The sequence below is a fragment of the Dermacentor albipictus genome, chromosome 7 (genome assembly GCF_038994185.2).
Source record: "Dermacentor albipictus isolate Rhodes 1998 colony chromosome 7, USDA_Dalb.pri_finalv2, whole genome shotgun sequence".
Lineage (NCBI taxonomy): Eukaryota > Metazoa > Arthropoda > Arachnida > Ixodida > Ixodidae > Dermacentor > Dermacentor albipictus.
In genome coordinates, this window is record NC_091827.1 from 75,961,192 (window position 1) to 75,975,735 (window position 14,544).

At 43.9% G+C, this 14,544-nt stretch overlaps 2 protein-coding genes across 5 annotated transcripts in view; both read right to left on the reverse strand.

Annotated features, from left to right (window-relative positions):
• Positions 1-4,113, reverse strand: part of Trmt61 (tRNA methyltransferase 61) — a 66,206-nt gene extending 62,093 nt beyond the window's left edge. The window contains exon 1 of the mRNA XM_065428375.2: positions 3,619-4,113. Within this exon, the coding sequence (XP_065284447.1) occupies positions 3,619-3,946 (328 nt within the window). The 5' untranslated portion in view covers positions 3,947-4,113. The remainder of the gene's footprint in view (positions 1-3,618) is intronic.
• A 1,192-nt stretch (positions 4,114-5,305) lies between these two features.
• The window catches only part of Pli (E3 ubiquitin-protein ligase pellino), a 136,406-nt gene continuing 127,167 nt past the window's right edge, over positions 5,306-14,544 (reverse strand). For all 4 annotated transcript variants that reach the window (XM_065428372.1, XM_065428371.1, XM_070522389.1 and 1 more), the window contains exon 10: positions 5,306-14,222. In XM_065428372.1, the coding sequence (XP_065284444.1) occupies positions 14,096-14,222 (127 nt within the window). In that variant the 3' untranslated portion in view covers positions 5,306-14,095. The remainder of the gene's footprint in view (positions 14,223-14,544) is intronic.

A 14,544-nucleotide genomic window follows, 5' to 3' on the forward strand; every position in this document is an offset into this window, starting at 1 on the left:
AAGTATTGCTTGAATAAGCAGATGAAATTGCATTTGAATAAGGAACGAAGGGGGGCATGGACCCCTCTGCACATCAGATATGTGAAAGCCATAACATCTGCGTGTTTAAGTTCTCATTACATGTGCTTTTCTTAATTTAGCTACAGTACATAAGATGACAAAAAGAGGGAAGTCTAACTCAACCAGACAAAAAGATTTAACTTAAACACCCAGTGTCATTAGCTGCATCATGTCATTAACTATGCCAAAAGAGCACATGTCTTTTGCTTCCATCAGTCCTAAACATGGACAGATATAAAACAAGCACAAGTAAATAAAAATGGTGAAAGTATGACTGGTCTACAGCATAAAAATATTTATTGTGGAGATGTCTCAGGCATATTCCATGAACATAATATTACAGCACAGTGTATCAATGAAGCAATACAAAAGAAACAGAAGTGTTCACACCTATGATGGTTGCCTTGACAGCCTTTACCAATAAATACTTTTGAACATTTCAAGTACTTGTGTCTATGGGTACCGGCCTTCATTATGCACTTATCACGCACATTATCCTTGTGCCTACAAAATACACACAAGCCGCAGGATGTCAATTGCCATTGATATTTATCATGAATGTCTACGTCTCCTGCAAGCGATATTCCTTATACAAAATCAATTCCAGAAGTATCCCTAGCTTCACACAGGAAAAATCAGCCTATATCAAGTCCATTGCAAGAAAAAAGTCACCATGAAATATCCAATCACTACTGTCCCTTCCACCTTGATCTGTTCTCCTTGTCTTAGCATGTATTCTAAAATATAGAACTACCAGTGGCTATCCATTGCAAATTAGCAACACACCTGTTCTTTTGATGTGTTACGATTCTTAGGGTACTTGATGTACTTTCCGGGAACAAGTATCCATGTATGTGTATTTCTATCTATGTGCATTTGTATCAAACCTTTTTCCCACCTACCTAGGTCACTGGGTAGTTCATGGTCAAATGGGTGGCACATCGCTCTGCTGTGCTTAGGGAACAGCGTTCGAAGCCAACTGCCGGAGCAACTTAGGCTGCTGAGTATGTCACAATATGTACATATATTCCACTCTTTAATAAACATTTCTCATGTCGACATGGGTCATAGTAGATGCAGGACTGGGCAGGTACCACTGTTCAAACAACATCTTTGACGCCAAGTTGGAGCAGTTTGTATGTGCCACTCGGTCTGTGCTGGTCTTTAAGGAACCTCTTTGATGCCAACTAGGGCAACTGTGTACGTGCCTGTAGGTGTGTGCTGCTCTTCAATGAGCACCTTTGACACCTGTTTCGGTAACTAGGCACGTGCCGCTCTACAATGAGGAAAAGATCCCTTAAATTTCCTGATGCAGAGCAAAATCAAACCCATAACCCAAGGTTTCCTCAATGACAGCAACCAAATGATTTAGCAGGCTGCACCACAAGTGCACTGAGTATGCGCAGCTTTTCAATGAATGCCTTTTACACCAATGCTTTAACAAGCTGCGTCACGAATGCACTGGGTATGTGCACTGGGTGTATGTCAAGTGAGGGAACGATTCTCAGCGTTACCAAGTGCCGGCATGTGCTGCTTCTCACCTCAGAGGCACAGGCAGACTTCTCGGCAGTGCTACTAGGTGGTGCAGGGTATCCAGAAAGAAGCACAAGAGAGGAGCCCAGTTGCTGTATGATGCATTTCTGTGCATTTGCACACACCAACGCACAACACATTTCGGAAGCCTTGTGACGGCGGTGCTACATGGCACCAAGTGTTCTTAGAGAAGTGTTAAAGAGGTCAAAAAGAACACAAAGAAATAATTCTACTGCAGTACGATTAGTGTTACAGTTGCTCCCATCATCAGAAATAATAATAAATCACAAGTATAGCAAAGGGTTAACGGTGATGTTTTTATGTGTTTTGTTGCGTTTCACCTAACCTTCTGGCTAGCTCGCTATTAGAGGGGCATAACTCTGAAGACTAACGTGCACAGATCTGCAAGATTCTTATTCTTCAGCTGGTTTCTAAATAAACTTTATTGTAACAACATGGCTAGTGTTGCCCTAGGTGGATGGCCTCCTTATTCCGGGAAACCACGACACTCTACAGCCTGGCTCTGTCCACCAGCCGAAGCTGGTCCTCAGGGTCCTGGCACGTCAGCCGAGCCTACCATTGGTCTTCTGATGGCTGCTGTACTTGTGGTGCCGTCGGATTGTTTGCGCACCCCCATACCATGTGGTAGAGGGCGCTGTGCAGTATTTGTTGTCTCTCCAACATGTTGCTGGGTGCACTGCATGTAACAGAGTTATGTGCATGCATGTTTCAGTCTGTAGTCTTCATTATGTTACTGCCTCTTCCCTTCTTATTCTTTTGCGTGATGCGGGATAGTATTTCCATTTCTTCTTGTAGTGTTATAAGATGTTCGTGTACCAAAAAAAGGATGTAAACAAAGCTCTGCTTTGAGAAACATTACCAAAAGCACCACAGCAGTACACCAATTACTTCCTGGGGGCAATCACTTTCCGGGAGCAAGTATCCATGTATGTGTGTTTCTATCTATGTGCATTTGTATCAAACATTTTTCCCACCTACCTAGGTCACCAGATAGTTGATGGTCGAATGGGTAGCACATCGCTCTGCTGTGCTACCCATATGGAATAAGTTTGCCAGGTTACACAGTTTGCATAGTACTACGATGGGGCTAACCAGCTTACAGGTTTTCCAAGATGTAGGCTCCACGTGGGTGCAGTACTAATGTGTTAGTTGTGAGCAGTTACATGTGGGGTCATCCTCACTAAGCATATGTGTCAGAACAGTGGCCTCTGCAGTGGGGGCAGTGCGTTTAGAAAAACTGTTTATGCGGTGTATGTAGTAAAGGGATACAAGCACATGCTTTCGCGAGACGTATTTACACACTTTCACAAGCCGTATTTAACCGCCCTGCTAGGAGTTATAGTGTTTATGTGAGGAAATGACGCACGCATACGATACTTTGTGTACACGGCGAGTGTCCTTGCCCCTCAGTGATTTGTTCGGTATGCAGAGGCAGTATTTATTATTATTATTATTATTATTATTATTATTATTATTATTATTATTATTATTATTATTATTATTATTATTATTATTGGTTTCTATGTGCCAAAACCACTTTCTGATTATGAGGCACACCGCAGTGGGGGACTCCGGAAATGTGGACCACCTGGGGTTCTTTAACGTGCATCATCTAAGTACACGGGTGTTTTCGCATTTCGCCCCATCGAAATGCGGCCGCCGTGGCCGGGATTCGATCCCGCGAGCTTGTGCTTAGCAGTCCAGCAACCACGGCGGCTGCGCAGAACTTGTAACTGCATTAGCAACATAACTCACACAATAGTTGCGCTGGCTTGCAGCCCGGGAACCACAGTGCGGCTTTGGTACAGAATGCGTAGGCGAGAACATTCGTTCACGCTTACCGCGGCGTATCTATCGCGTACCGATAATGTAAACCATGCTTTACCATTCTCTGCTTCTGCAAAGAGAGCCGCACGCTAGCTTTGATGGCCGCTTTCCGGCATCATTGCTGATTCGCGTGCCCCAGCCAACCGCTTCGTATCAGGACTACTTCGGCGGTCTTACCGACTTCGCAGACGACCGACCCGGGTTTCAGGTCGAGTTGCAGCGTCACAAGGCTGATGTCGCGGGTGTAGACGATCTGCGTCCTGTGCGGTAACGTCAGTGTCCACAGCTCCGGCGTAGCGCGCAGCACATACACGTAGCCACGCGAGCACTGCACCTTGGTGCCGTACACACGCCCGATCACGTCGTCGTGCTTCAGCGCGCCGTACTTGGTCTGAAACACTTCGCCGCACGCGAGCTTCAGGGAGTACATGTGCGCGAAAGTGCAGTACACCACACACGTATCGCCCGCCTGGGCGATGTTGCCGTGCGAGAGAAAGTTCGCCATGACTCGGAAGGAAATAACGCCGGTCACAGATGCGCAATCGAAAACGAGACGGACAGTTCCGAGGCGCTCGACGTGTTCGCTTACTTTTGAGACCGATGAAACACGGCCGGCAAACACGCGGCTACAACGTGCCCGTCAAAACACCGCAACTCGTGACCGGAACTCGCTCGTTGATAAAAGCACTAGAGGGCAGGACAATACTCATCGTCTACAACAAGTTTCGGTTTCGTTTGGAACGGTGACTTGCGTTGCATGTTCTTTCTTTGGTCCACGTAACCATATCATTTGTTCAGTTAATGGACATTTGCCCGTTTGTGCTGCGGTAACAATTCAACAATATATCTGATAGCGATTACACCAGAAAGAGGATCGTATCAGGTGAAACAACTAATTTATATAGGCCGCTTGCAAAATATGCCTTCTTTATGTACAGTGCAATTTTGCGAGGTATGCCAATTCGCGACGCATTTGCTAAGTGGGCTACGTGATTACTCGCGCTACTAATATGTGCCACTTCAAGTTATTCAGTTGAAATGGTGAAAATGCACTTCATATTCGACACATAGAGTAAAGGTGAAACCCGGCAGCTAGTACATGCGAGCCTGTCTCGTGCGAACGATTTCGATCCTCAATGAAGCAAATCTGCATTAAACTTCGCAGAGTGCAATGCAAGTATGAACCACGCGCGTGTATCGCAGGGTCTAGATAAATCGCATGTGAACGTAACGTGCAGCAACGACAACGCTGGACGTGCGTTCAGCTTCACTTCGCCCCTACAATATTTCGGGGGAATTTATATTGCGACGTGTCAACGGAGGTGTAAAGTCACATCAACCTCGCAGTGCCTGCAAATTCATTACACTCGTCTTCACTACTGCAGGAAAGCAAGCCGCAGACGAAAGTTTCGTATTGCCGATTGGGCCCGTAGCGCTTCACATCTCATCCCTGCAGCCTGCTTAGCTTTGCTACTTTAGACATTCTGCAAGACCAGCATTATCAATACACAATATATGGGTGGTCTTTCAATTTAAAATGCTGGCTAGCTCCTGCACACATGGCAGTGTAGACATGCGACATACATCCGCTCTTGCATGTTCCGGTCACAATTTGCAATTAAAATGTGCACATACTTCCTGCACACATTAGAAGTAAAAAGTGCAGCGATTTAACAGTGGTATGTTCTATCCATCCTCCTTGTGCATCATGTCTAACCTTCATGTTTATTGCTTTCAAAAGCGGAAGATATCGCTACTGCCTTGCCCCTAGGAACAGAGAATACATACAACAACACTGGCTAGAAAAATGCTGTGAGAAATTGTCTGTTCCTCCTGAAAGCCAAAGCCAGCACGAAACACAACGCCATTGTTGAAAATGATCTTTATTTCCTATGGTACATGGAAATACCAGCAGTAAGGTATAGTATCTACACAGCTTCAGATGCACACTTGTACATACATTCGATAAATAGGCCCACACCAATGCGAGAGGCCACGCAAAGGGGACGAGTGTTGGTGAGGCGTTAACATTATCATACACAAAGTGGGTCCAGTGCGCGTGTAAACATGCTTCTGTACATTGCCAAAAAAGAGAAAGGCTAATAAACAGCATGTGCTCTCCTCCTACTACAATGCACCCAACAACTGTCACCACCCTAAGCACACAGAGAACACAACACAAGAAAAAGTGGTGCAGGAGGCACGTCTGCCACCCTTACGCACACTACCCCCAAATGCAAGCACGGTTGCGATGTTCAGGAATTCCAAGCAAAATGCGTGCTCAAATGAGGGTGAAACAGCAGCAACAGTGAATCTGGTTGTGGTACAGGCAAATGTAGAATGGAAAAGATATAGCCAAGAAACAACACAAAACTCAGTTCTCGGCACTTCTGTGAGAAAGCAGGTCACAATGCTCTACAGCCTGCTTTTGACGCCAAGAAAGCTTAGCACAGATGGGAAGTCATTGGAATTAAGTTTCTTATTATACTGAAGCAGCACCTTAAATTACCAACTACTCCAAAACTATGTATGTGTGCCTTCTTTTTGATAGCTCTTAATGTGGTGCCTTGACTGCCTGCAATAAAGGTAATTTACGTACTGGCTTAGCAAGACCCAAGAGACTGCAAATTTGTGTGCTAGATGGTCACGCACCTTTAATGGAAGCGGCAAAGAAACTAGATAGGAGGAATGAGTAGATGATGCTTAGTGGTGTGTGTGTGCTTCTTTTTTATTGTCTATTTCAGCACTGTTCACAATAAAAGTGGCTCACTGATTAGATCTGTGCACACTTCGGCACGCACATTGGAAACGTTCTGCTGGTGTAAAAGTTACACAGGGGGCAGCCTTGGGCCTCTTCAAAACAGTTGAGTTACAATGCACCTCTGGAGCCAATAACAGTCGGCTGGACAAACTGCCAATACTATCGCAATGTGCATGCAGCCACAGTTGATTCCGCAGACAGTTCAAAGAAGCCAGTAAATGAACAAGCCGACACAGAGCTGCCCAGGACGACATTACACTTGTAATTTTGATGCACCTTTTGCCGATATTATTCTCACGAGAAGTGGGCAGGCAGCTGCTTCATCCCAGTCTGCACTTGGGTATCTCGCAACATCACTTTTCTGGAAACTCCGCCCGTCAGCACAATATCTTCTAAAGTGCATAAATACAGAAAGCCACCACCGCCCTCTGCTCTTGAACTCAGTGCATGCGCTGTGGCAAACAGTTGTTTACAAAAAATGCAGGAAAGAGGGTACAGTGTGATTGAACGTACAACATGCTTCAGCATTTAATACAAAAAAAATGTGCACACCAGAAAGTGTCTACTCCACCTGCCAACTAAGCACACGCACAAGCTCATGGACCAAAGCACTTTTTGCACGAATATATGTACATAAAGAGCCCTCGGAGTGAGGAAACGGAAATTAACTCAGACAGGCACACACATTGCTTGTTGCGATTGAGGAATCATAATGGTTGATAATTTTAAAAATTGCCTATGAGGTATATTTTCAAGCACTCGCTTTTAGATTACTCAGATTGAGACACCAATTAGCGTCACTGCTGCTACGAGCCAGCGGGTGGCCTCAGGTTCCACTGTACAGTTGATAGGCTAACTGGTCAAAGACTAAAACTGAAGATATACACACAAGACTGAGGAACTTTGATACAAACACTCAGCTGTACTTCTTGTAGCGAATACATAGCCTGGCACCTGTCACGTTGGAAAGCACCGTGAAAAATCATACCTGGGCTGAAAAGGATAGCGCACTTTTGTACACGGCAAGGAGAAATGACAAACTAAGAAAACCATTTTGGTAAGTACAGAGGCAGCAGGACCTTGCTGGAACAATCACACCGCATGCCACAGCAAGCTGAATTTTTCATTTGCTGCAAGATACAGTTCTTATAGCGACCCGCCACAATGAATCTTTCGAGAGATACAAACTGGAAACGGTTCTCGAACTTAAAGTACGACTTTCAGCCACTTTCATTTCAATTACATGAAAAGTACATTCTGTTAACTAGGCTTGTTTAAAATTTTTAATCGTGGGCCACATTTAGAGGGGAACTCAAATTTTCAAATTACTGTACACTCGTAGCTACAGCCATCCCAAACTCACAAACTCCATTAAAATTTTAACTGGCAGGCTGAAATATTTTTCTGTCACTCATACTCCACAATGAAAGATCCTAAATCTCTAAGTGAAGGCTAAACCAAAAATTTTAATTAAATTAATATGCAATCCATATCCTGCTATTTCCTGAATTTAGATTTCCTAACCCAGAATGCAAGCACACCATGCTGAAAACTGTGTTTAAATTCTTAAAAATTTGTTTAAATAATATGTCATACCAGTGCATTTGCTATGAAACAAAAATATTGGCCAGCCTCTAGTAAACATCAATCATTGCATAAATAGGGGCTTGCTGGTAGTGTCAGTATTCCGTTTCACTATCTGCTGCAGTATGGAAAGTGCTTGTTACAAATTTGGCAACACTACATGTTTGTGCAAATATATAATGCGAACGAGGAAAAAAGAATGCAACACAATAGCAACATGAATGGAATGATATCCTTTCTGGTTGAGGACAAGACAAAAATGCAAAATCAAAATTCTAAGGCAATTCACAACTAGGCAGAAAACAGCCCGAGAGGGAAATCCTGCGTATATCGCGAGACACGTAAATATTGGTCAACTTTAATGGCACTCCAGAAAAGGACAATTCACACACAAAAAAGCACTGCAAATGAAAAAAGCTCTAATCTAATTCTGACACCGACAACTGAATTTATACAATTAATTTGTACAAGCTTACAGCTGCATGAAAGTCCCATCTGGACTATATTGATGAACATCTCAATACCAGAAAGTAGAGAAAGCATTGATGATAGAAAAGGTGGAGAGAAAAATTGGATGTAGAATAAGAATGAATCACACCTCCCAATTTGACAATTCCATAAAAAGGTGCACAACAATACTAGCAGCTTAAGCAGACACTTCTATTAGAAAATTTCATTCATACAAACAAAAAGTGTGTAAACTACAGAGACTGCCTGTGCTAGATGCAATTTAAAAGAAAAAGATGCACACACCTCAGGGCAAAATTGATGCACACAAACTGCGCTGTCAGAAAACCACAAGCAACCGTGATGTCCACACACTTAAAAAGAAAAGCAACTGACAGTTCAGAAGAACAAATCACAAACTCGAATCAATGCAGGCAAGCGCAGAACACAGGCTCTAGAGGAACCACCACACAAGAATTAAACAAACATATGTTCTCAAAAAACAAGAACCCAAAATGGAAAAAGAAATGAACAAAAAAGATCGTCTCATAGGTTCCTAGAGAAAATGCATGAAACAATATCCTATAAACACGGCTGGAAGAAAAGAAAGAAACATGCCATAAATAACGTCTCTCCCTCCCATGACACACTCGTAGCTTTATAGAGAGCATGTGATTGTCGCGAGAGTTTTGTGCTACCCCTTCAAAACTGGAAAAGAAGACCCGCCGGCAACGCACACTTTCCAAGCGAGACACATCTAACAACAAGCGAAGGAAGACAGCAGTCCTCGATGCTCGACACCCAGGATGCGAGATGGGACACCAGAAACCATTGTAAATAATTAAAAACAATAAATAAAGGACTCGAGCATCTCACTCCTACTGCGAAAATGCAACTCACCGTGCACAATAAACCAACAAATGTATGGCATTGGATTTTACGAATTTTAAGGAAAAGGTGCATTGTTCGAACCAGATGTTATATATAGGCAGGCAACCTCCCAGCTGTAGTGAAAAAATAGTAAGCGCAGCTTCAAACAGTGCTGAAACAAAAAAGGCAATGATGAAAAGACGAATGCAAGAACGCCAACAGTTATGCCTACATTTTTCTTGCACTGCATTGTAACCACACCCAGTTCTGTTCGCAGTTGCCCCCGTACAACTGTGCAATGCCATTCGAGCAATTAACATACAACCAGTCTTTCATTGCAGATCCTAGGCCTGCTACAGAGGAAACCACAATCACGCAAGTATCGCTTGCAGTTTGTGCTCCACTATGCGATACTTTCACAACTGCTCCCCTATTTAAAATTTTGAAAATAAGTTTGCCATTTCCAGCTACCACTTGATTAGTGTTCTGAGAATTTCATGCTTTACTATTTTGACTATTCGATTATGGCCAAACATATAGGCACTCAAGAGCTCTTAGAATGATTTGTACAACTGGTAGCCATCTTGCAACGACCATCTCCGTGTGGGATGCGGTAAGAATTAGGAGATGCATGATGCGTGACAGTAGCCTATTTGCAAGAAAGACAACCTAAGAATTGGCTTGGGTGACATTATTTGCCAACAACCTACAGTTGAACTTCAATATAAGGAGCACAAATACAAAAAATTATCGGATATAACAAATTAAACTTCAAGATGTTTCTCACCAACAACAGCATGCAACAAATACCTGCTTATAACGAATATTTGAAATAACGAAGGTATTTTTGTGTTGGCTACAGCTTCATTACAAAGAGGTTTGACTACAGAGGTCATTCCTTGCCATCAGTTGCCAAGTCGTAAATAAACAGAGCCTTAACCTTGGTCGTTTGTTGATGAATCACTAACTATGGGTAGCAGCTATATGATATGGTTTGCCGTTAGGTTCCAGCACTGCCGAAGCAGATGGTCGCTTTAAGAAGGTTCTGGACCTAAAACCAGGCACAACAAAGGAAGCAGGACATTCCTTCTTTGTTGCACAATGAGAACGCAAAATTTCAAGACGCCCTGCAAGCGTACATTTGTACTCGTCTGTGCACATCTGTGCATGTCCTTGTGCTGGTTGCCAAAAGCGAAACCACGCACTATCAAGATATTAAGCACTCCTCTAAAAAAACACGACCTACCTTTCATGGAACGAAAATTTAACACTCTCTGCATGTCGTGCACGCAATAACCTTGTGCCATTTTTGATCGTCACAGACGCCTCTTCCCACAAAATCAAGTCGTGACAACCTTACTGACTGCAGAGGTAGGAAGAAACAGTCACTGTGAGGAAAGGTGAAGAGGTGATACCAGAAAAAGCTAAGCATCAAGAGGCGAAACAAGGAATGGGCAACTGACCGGGGAACGTTGCATAATGTTGAACGGAGATAACTGATAAAACCAGAAGAAGGAGAAGGTAATGTGTTGAGAAGCAATGCTCAAAATAAAGCAAACAAGGAAGTTGTGCGCATGTTCAACCAGCCTGAATCCATATTCTCGATCGATCACTTTCAAGGGCGTCACTTTCGGCACGCGTTGATCGACTGAGGCCAAAGTGGATGTGACAAAAAGCAGCCGTGACGAAAAGCAGGCGTGACAAAAGTCTGTGCGACAAAGCCATTGTGACAGTACACCACACACCCAAGTGTTCTTTTCAAGTCACGAGTGCACTAAAAGGCTCCCGTTAATTTGGCGAGGAGTCACCCTCAAGCCATGCCACTCAAAAGTGAAAGCATCTAAGCACTCAGTCGAGAATCCGGCCCGATTTATGGCAAGCCAGGAGCACTACACAAGCAGAATGGCTGAGCCGTGGAGAGCAGGAGTCATGCCGCATTATTTCGAAGTGCTTTCTGAATGTCACTAACGACTACAGCTAAAATGCTAGGCTTCCAAGTTTTAATCAACAGGTTGTGACAAGTCTGTCTTTTCCCTGGTGAATGCCAATGGCATTGTCACAGTGAAATAGAAGATGAAATGAAAGTGAAAAGAAAATGCAGTCCACATTGATGACTTGATGACGAGTGTATGACTTATTTTCAAATGCAGACACGATGCTGCAATGTGATATCTGGCGACCTCTTTCAACAATTAAGCCAACAAACACACCGTGCCTTTTTGCACAGCAGTCACGCAACACATGTAGGAAGATCGGAATGTCTTGCTGCGAATTTCTCACAAAATGGAAACACCAGAGGAGGAGAAAGAAAGGAGCAACAGGCACAATCTATAAACTGACCCCACTAAGGAAAACATGTCACTTAACCATTCAAACTAAGATAAAAAAAACAAAGGACATGAGCAATCTGAAGATTGCACACAGTATCTCTCACAATAGCTCATTTCGCAGAACTCTTGTAAGCTCAATGTTCAACCAAGCCTAGAATGATGAAATCAAGCTATAGAAATTGCCACGCCCTCACCAAATGTCTTGTATTCAACAAAATGAAAAAGAAATCCTTTGGCTGAATGCGAACAAAGGTGTTCTTTAGATAAAGCGATACCAATGCACCTCAAGATGGCTCAAACTTTGCGACACCAAAGTACACAGCACGGTCTGAGGGCAACTGGTCTGAATTGTGCTGTTCGCCCCAGAGGATTCAACAATGCGAGAACACATGCACAATGCTATTTCGTGCAATGGCATTGCAGTGAATACCAGTAGCGAGAAGGCAACAAGGAAACAAAGGGCAACAAAAAACAAGAAGAACCACTCTTAACACCAAGAATTACAATGAAACAATTCTTTCAATTCTGAAGTAATCCTACACTTGGCACAACAAGAGATTCTGTGTTTCAAAAGCATGTGCTCGGTCAAATCCCTTTTCATGCAACTAAACTTCAAGCACACTCACTGCTAGGTGCACCGCAGCATTACATTTCCTTTGCAGTAGCGTATAGCGCTGTTATACGTCTACTTGGTCCTGAAATACATTGCCCCCCCGCCTCCTAGCAGAGGCTAGTCAAAACTGTAAAACAGGTTATTGAGGAGTGGTCCACAACAGTCGGCAGTTTCTTAAATGGCACAGTCGTTTCAACAAGCGAGATGCGCACACCGCACTTCTCTGCACTACGAAATTCGTCACGACCTGGCATTCAAGTTTCACAAACAATTAAGCGATCCCACCATAGACAACTTCCAGCAGACTCCACATTAAAAATGCTCCCATCTGCTGCCCCTTTGACATAACAACCCTCTCCATTTGCTGCTTAATTCCATGCAACATAAAGTTATAGTTCATTGAAAAACATGATTCTTGCCGACTTCAAGCAAACCGTCGCAATTTCAACACACAGAGAGATGCGGTCATCATGAATGCCTTCCTGCTAACGTATCCGGTGAACACAATTTCCGAATTGCTGCTCACTACAATGCAACGCAAGCCATTTACTTCCCGGCATATTGTCAAAAGCACCCACACCCTCCCCACACAAAACACGCAACACCAAATGACAAGGTACAAGTTACCGGTCACAGCTGGCTTCAATTTCACCCACAATCCAGGTTCTAGGGGTGTGCAAATAGAGATTATTGAGATCGAATCAAACGGTACCAGAAGTGACCCGAATAACAAATACTTTCCGAATAGATTTCGAATAACGAACAGCCGTTCGAATTAACATAAAACAATGTTAATATCCCAGCATGCTTAATATAAGCAAGTTCCTGCGATCACGTGGTACATTATGAAATGTTTACTAAAAGCACAAATGGAGCATTAGGAGCAAACAAGTACTTTCTTCACATCCACAGGGCTCTCCGGAACATGCTCACGTTTTATGTCTATACTATGCCCACAGGGGTGAAAATTCGCTGTACTTTTGCTCCGATGTTTACTTGGGCACAGTTGACGTTTCGAAATATTTGAAAAGTCTTCGAAATAAAATGACATTTACAAACATAGCGACTATTTGATTCAAAGACTATTCGATCCGTTATTCAAAAGTTTCGAATATTCGCACACCCCCCCTACTAGATACCATGCACCACCGATTCAGTCAATATGGCATGGCAAAGCAAGACAGTGACTCTTCTCTACACGTGCGATATTGCACTTGGTGCAAAACAACAGCCCAGAGCCTGCGATTTCACACCTGTGGTGCGCAATGCACAAGCTGGTGCATTTTGTCTTGTCAGGGCAACTAGAAGCCGAGACAAGACTATCCACCATGACATTTTTTTTTCTTCAGTCAAGTAACATAGTTTTAGGATGAAACTGCATCAGACGTCCCATCGCAACTTCCTATAAAATTAAATTTGGCAAGATACTTCTAAGTTACGAAGCCTCCCATTAGGATTTTGCAACAAAATGTTTCGTCATCAGTTTTGTTTAACTATTCACAGGTCGCCAAACCACGCACAGCTCCAACTATTGTGCATCCCAGGTGTCTACCAGTGCATGTACTGGGAGGACATTGCACTTGCAGCCAGGTGCGCGATTAGATCCAGTTGGCATGGCATGGAAGCAGATTTCATTACAACAAAGCTCTGTCACGCTCGTCGGGAACTTCCAGTGTCCCCATCTAAAGCGGAGAAAGACGGCGCACCATCCTCCCAGTTCTTGCAGACTGCCGCCACTGACGAGGTTGTCCGCAGTCTCGATGACTTCAGCAGACCTCATCCGACGATGTGACGAACAACAGCGCAGCACGCTGCTGCTTGCGACATCCTGCCTCGAGAGACAGGTGGATTGTAGTATGGGGACACGGACCAAAGGCATCCCATCGACATTCAGCCCTTCCTGCTCTCGTGGTAACCGCAGAAGGTTGAAGCTGAGAGAGGGTGATTGCGCCTTTGGCTTTTTTCTTCTTCTTCCGAACACTCGCGAATGCCGTCAGCTGCCGAGGCCCCACGAGAGCAAGAAGAATGGGAGGGGGTAAACAGCAACAATCAGTCGATGTGGTCCTGGAAGATGAGGCGCACATATCCCGGGTACCCTTCCAGCTGGGTGGCACAGAAGGGGCAGGCCGCCTGAAGGCCGTTGGTGCCGTGCGGGATGGACACCGAGGCCCAGTACCTGGGCAAGAGGAAGAGGCGGGACCAGAGATTAAGACAAAAAAGCTGTGCAGAGGTCTGACTGATTATTATTTTTTTAAAGTTAATTGATTGACTAATGGACCGATTGTGGAACATGGGAGCACATGGCAAAATGCTATGATAGCCTATATTGAACTTCCGGCAGCCATCTTTTAATTTAAACCTTGGAAATTTGTGCAAAGCCTTCCTTCTGCTACACCAGTGGCACATCTTTTGAACAGATGAGGTACGATAAAGAACAAGCATAGACATGTGCTTCAGGGACGAATGCTGAATGCACGAAAAAGAGATTTCATCAGAGA